Source organism: Alnus glutinosa, chromosome 4 (assembly GCF_958979055.1).
Source record: "Alnus glutinosa chromosome 4, dhAlnGlut1.1, whole genome shotgun sequence".
Classification (NCBI taxonomy): Eukaryota; Viridiplantae; Streptophyta; class Magnoliopsida; order Fagales; family Betulaceae; genus Alnus; species Alnus glutinosa.
The window spans coordinates 10,677,270-10,683,306 of NC_084889.1; the positions used below are offsets into that span (position 1 = coordinate 10,677,270).

General features: G+C 38.0%; 1 protein-coding gene across 1 annotated transcript; it reads right to left on the reverse strand.

The window, feature by feature from the left end:
• Nucleotides 1-912: 912 nt before the first annotated feature.
• Nucleotides 913-5,448, reverse strand: LOC133865530 (cytochrome c oxidase subunit 6b-1). Its single transcript, XM_062301953.1, has 6 exons — nucleotides 5,404-5,448; nucleotides 5,214-5,312; nucleotides 3,502-3,834; nucleotides 3,304-3,386; nucleotides 3,100-3,181; nucleotides 913-1,265 (listed from the first exon to the last, which is right to left on the reverse strand). The coding sequence occupies exons 1-6, from the start codon at nucleotides 5,431-5,433 to the stop codon at nucleotides 1,212-1,214; spliced, it is 681 nt and encodes a 226-aa protein (XP_062157937.1). The 5' UTR covers nucleotides 5,434-5,448; the 3' UTR covers nucleotides 913-1,211.
• Between the last annotated feature and the right edge of the window lie 589 nt (nucleotides 5,449-6,037).

Sequence of the window (6,037 nt, forward strand, 5' to 3'; positions counted from 1 at the left end):
CTCCGGCAGCTGATTCTTGAAAAGATATTTGTCATGTTCCTTTGTCGCCTTAGTGATTTGCACCATCTTTACGTGTTGTTCAAGAGGTGGTGGATAATACTCAATTGGCTCGGTATATGGCTCACAAGGTTGCGGTTGTAATTATCTACCTTCTTACTTAAAAACCGATGGCTAACTCATTTAAGTAAGAAGGTAGATAATTACTAATAATTAAACACATGGAAAGATTTTGGTTGAATCATGTACAGGTCCTATTAACTGCTGGAACCGACACTTCAGCGGGTACCATGGAGTGGGCAATGTCACTTTTGCTGAACAACCCACGTTCTAAAGAAAGCAGATGAAGAAAATTACAATCTTGTGGGACATTATCGCCTAATTGATGAGTCCTACTTGGTTAAGCTTCCTTATCTTCATTGCATCATAAACAAAACATTGTGCCTGTATCCAGCAGGACCATTACTTGAACCGTGCGAGTCATTGGAGGATTGCTCGATGGGTGGTTTCCACGTCCCATGTGGCACAACACTAATGGTGAACTTGTTGGCCATACAAAATGACCCTATAATTTGGTAGGAGCCAAGGAATATCAACACGGAGAGGTTTGATGGTTTTGAAGAGGGGAGAGAAGGGTCCAATAAGATCAGTTTCATGGAGTTCCATTGTTTTCTAACAAGTAAAAGAAAATGAAAACAAATTTATTCCCTTCGATACGTCAAATGGAGTAGTATAAAAGTTGATGTTGTAAACAGATTAACCTCATTCGAATCATATAGTAACAATCTTGAAGTTGGATGATCGGAAGGTTTTAAGCAAAATGAAAACAAATTTATCTCATCCAAAACACATTACCTGCTTAAAGATTTTAAGCAGTGGCATATCGACTTTCTCAAGGCTTATAAGACAAATTCATCAAGAAACAATATGATCTATCATGTGTAGGTAAATGCTACATTTTTATTTTTGAGTTCCGTGCACCAACTGTTACAGAACAGTTAAAGCAAAAATATAAGATGTAAAAATGCCTTGGTGATGATAAAACAATACTTCGTTTATGAGCAACAATTCCTCTGTATTTGGAGGGGAACTAGTTCAAAGAAACAAGCAAAATTTCTTATTAACTCACTGCTCTAATGGCACATTCCCTGAGGGTCCATACCTCATCAAAGAAATCACATCTTCGATTCAGCAGAGCAACTTGGCTGCCTCATCTACAGAGGACCTGGAAATGCTCCGTTCTCCCTTTGCTCATTCCATCTATCAACCTGGCATACAAATTTCAAAAAAATAAATAAATAACAGTTCGTATCTCATCAAAGAAATCTGGCATACAAAAAGAACAGTTTTCTAAAAAGATCCACGTTAACACAACCAAGTCACCAAAGAAACGAAGGAATGACAGCAAATTCTACCTATAAATAATGAAATTCCATGATCAATCAGCCAACCATAGGACAAATGTCCCCAGTTTATATTTTATCTAGCTGCAGACTCTAAATGGAAAGCAATGCCTATATATACTCGCAAATGAGCAGATATCTAATTTGTGATAGTATTCCAGTTTGCACCAAGTAACTACATACCAGTCTCTTTCAGCAGCAACAAATTTTTCCAACCATTTTAAGTCAGCACATCACATATAAGTATTATTATCATTCTTGAAATGGTAGTTGTTCATACAGTACTTGGTATCAACCATATGAGGTCCAGATTTAGATCTGCTGCACCAGCTTGTCAAAAGCAAAGCCTTCAGAGAAGTGTTTAGTTCTCAATAATTGGGGGGCGCACATGGACAGTGCCCCCTGTCTTTTTTTTATTATTATTATTATTTCACTTCAACTTTGCGCTAAAACTTTCTCATTGCTAGCAAAATCAATTGACATCATCAACGCAAAGTGGGTGCATGAAGGCCTCCATTTCATTGTATTTGGGTTACCAAACACATAAAAACAGTGAACAAATAAAACTAATAAGAGTTTGTCTAGCATCTAAACAATTAAGACTAGGGTTATAAACGAGCCGAGCTCTGGCAGGTAGTGCTTATGCAAACTAGGCTTGTTTAATTTTTACTCAAGTTCGAGCTCGAGCCGACCCCAAAATGAGCACTAAAATCTGAACTCGAGCTTGGCTTGCCAAGGAGAATCCTTGTACGAGATTGAGCTCGAACTCGGCTAATACCCGAGCCGAGTGACTTATAGATTTTTTTTTTTTTTCTGATTTAGACGGCTCAAATTAGCCGAGTGATCAAGTCAATTCTTGTCAAAAGTTTTATCTTCATCTTACCATTGAAAATTCAATTGGCTGAGCACTAAGGGTACTTTAGTGATTTTATTTACTACCCATTAGATGGCATGGCCGCGCGAGCCTAACTCACAAAGGCAGAGTCATCCGTGTTTTATAAAAGCCTGAGGTGGGAGTCTCTGTTCCTTTTCTCGATGTGGGACAGGCATGCTTCTATAAGCCTCCAAACTGATGCCTCTGCCTTTGACATGAGGCATCCTCTCCTATGCACCCATTACTTGTTCCACATATGTTTTTTCTCTACGCTATCCCACATCCATTTTATTAGCTTAAGAAAAGTGAACAATTATTCACAAGCAAACATCATCTAATGCTCAGGAAAATAAAAAAAAAAAACAAAAGCTCTTACAAGGGATGTTTTGATGTTGGATTTATAGATTTTCCTGTGTGAATTCCTAATAGTCCACTGTAAGAGCTCAAGAGAGGCCTTCAATAAATCTTTAATTGATGAGTAGTGAATATATATAATTAATATATAGAGACTATTGTTATTTAATAAGTTACACACACACGAGTCGAGCTAACAAGCAAGTCGTTATACGAGTTTGTTCACGAACGTTAGCCGAGCCGAACCGAGTTTTATACGAGTATGTATCATTTAATAATCGAGCTTACTTTCGTGTTTACGAGTGGCCCATTTATTAATCGTGAGTGAGCCGAAAACTTTACTGAGTCGAGCTCGAGCGAGCTCACAGGTAGCTTTGTTCATTTACATCCCTAATTAAGACAACCTTAAAGATGATTGACAAGAAAGACATTATTCTGTTGTGGATATGCAATAGCATTGAAGATACGTACCCATTCACCAGGGCAAAGAGCACGATAATATTTTGCAAACTTATCGCACTCTGGGGCACCTTCCCCCTTTGCAGCTATGCACCTATAAAAAGTATCAAGAGAATCAAGATGATGCCAGAAAAGGTCCTAGTGCCAAGCTGGCACATAAATGACCAAAATAAGTATAAAAAATTGGAATGAAATTATAGAACCAGTTTGACTTACCGGTGATACTCAATGTATCGAGTAAAGCAATGCCTTGTTTGATTTGTAGTTGGGAAGCGGAAATCTGCAGGTGCTGTCTCAAGCTGTATAACCACAATATAAAGTAAACAAAAAGGAAACGGAAAGATGAAAATAGTGCACAGATGATCAAGTTAGGCAGTGACAAAAGTTATGGATTAATGGTCTAGGCATAGTAACCTTGATCTCCGGTGTCTCTTCAGCCGCTTCTTGATCACCAGCATTCTCCTCTTCAGAATTTTCACTGCTTGCTTCAGCAGCAGCTTCACTACTGTTTTCAACAGCAGCAGAATTGGCTTCAGTGCTCTCTGTGGCAGCAGGGGTGACATCACTGCTTTCTTCAGTGGTAACTGGGGTAACATCAGTGCTTTCTTCAGCAGCAGCAGCAGGTGAACCCTCAGCTTTCTCGGTGACAACTTCCTCAGAGGCAGTATTTACTGGGTTCTCAACCTCTTTTACTTCAACAGATTTAGTACCCACATCTGGCTTCTCTTCCTCCTTTAATAAATATTGCTGTAAGTCAGAGCATAAGGCACAATCATTACAATCTTAATAAGCTCATGTTATGTTACAGGAGAGGAGTTCATAAATATGATAAAAGGTAAATGTCATGATGTGAAAATATCATGTCAACCTCCAGGAAAATAAGACCTTATAACATCACCATCACAAAGAGATGCTTAGATGGTTGAAAGCCCAACAAGCTTAATCAGCGCTTCTATAGTTCATGCTGGAGTTTAAGCATGGGAACTAGAGAAAAAGTTATCAAGCTTATTGTTCCAAAGTGATATGACTGACTGAACAATTTGGGAAATTATTACAGCAATTACTGGTGTCAGAATACTACACCCACGATCTTACTAACACAAACTTGAAATCAAAACATTGTCCTACAATTTACTCTAAAGTAAGTGTCTTCAAATGATGTCAAATTTTGGAAGCATTGTTATTTAGTTAGGTTTCTTAACACGTGCTATTATCCCAATGAAGGGAACCAACATAGGCTGTTAATGAGCTTATAAATACAGTGGCTGCTTGACAGGGCACTACTTAACTAGCCTTAGGAGAGATACTTTACTTGCTTGTTGAGCGTGAATTACCAAAATTTTATTATTTTTCTTTGTTGTCCAAAAGCAATAAAAATAGTTCTAGTCTAGTCCCAGGTAATTTTCCACAATGTAATTGGAAAGAAGAAAGAAAATGCTCAATATGATTGATAGCCCGAATACAAAACAACAAACTCATCTAATATTTCCAGAAGCAGCAGAAACATTCAGAAGAATAAGATATGAAATTTTGGTGTCTCATAAAATACATCATGCTTGTTAAACAAAATTTTGGTCTTTGATAGAGTAGTGATATAATCTCTACTGATCTCATTGGCATGCAAAGTAAAATATATCGTAATCACGCAATCACAGAACTTTGTATAACAGACCAAAAAAAAAAAAAAAATCTAAAGCTTTGAATCAAAAAAGCTAATCTTAAGTGTTGACCATCGAAAATCTGAAACAATAATAAGATGCTTTTCATCTTGAAAATAGGCTTCAGCCATGGTTTTATATTAAAAGCTAGATTTACATCTAAAATAATTTAAATAAATTAACAAATAAAGCTCACATATAAAAGCATGTTTTCACCAATTCAAATCACTTTCTTTAAAAATATAATATTACCCAAAAATTAAAAAGGAATTCGAATAACGAAGAACACAAAGAATTTCTCAATTATGACCCAAACGCGAAGATCCATGCTTGATTGCACGCAACCTTTACCCACCAAAAATAAAACCCAACAAGCCAAATAGATCGACCTCAAAAACCTTATCGTTCGTTTCAACGAAAGCGTAAGCATTGGATACTTCGGAAAATAAAGAGAAACGAGAATGTTACCTCAGACAGGGTTGGCGTTTTCTCGCTCTGGGCCTCCGCCATTGATGGAAGGGAAAGCGATCTACTACAATAGCCGGTCGGGTCAGAGATGCGACCTAGCTGAACAAAATGGCAAACGAGAAAAAGAGCGTGAGCTAGGGTGTGTGACGTGTCTGGGTTAGGTTGCGATGAGAGCATTTTACCGAGTTACCGTGGTGGTAAAAGTAGGAGTAAGGACCATGGAGTCCACTGTGTATTAACCACGTGTCAATTTTTGGGTTGGACTTTCTTGGATGTTGGAACCACTAAGATTTTAGTCTTTAGAGGCTGCTGGGTGAGAACCCGATTTGTACCGGATCGTGGAGACTGGAGAGAGTACGAGAGTCGGACCCAGAATCTGGGTATGGGGCATGGGCCAGTCCGTGAATGCATTCCAAACTTTCTGGCATTCCAAACTTTCTGGCGATCGTGTGAGCATTTCTGGATATGCAATTAACGTTGTGATTTGGGCCAGATGGCAGTACTGAGTTTGCAATTAATATTATATATATGATGAAAAAAAATTATTATAAGTGACATGTGTCACATTATTATGAAGAGGCATACGTATCAGAACTTATTGATCAGGACACCGACGCATGGAATTCCTCTCTGGTAAGTTTTTTGGTTGGTAGGCTTGATGCTTAGTGCTAACATTATTATTTGCCAAATTTCTCTAGGATTGAATAGTTGTAGTGACAGACAGATTTGAACTGCAACAGTTAACGGGGAATTCACAGTGTTCGTAGTGCATACCATCTACAAATGGACAGCAGAATAGCCTTGACAAACGGTGAATGTTCAAG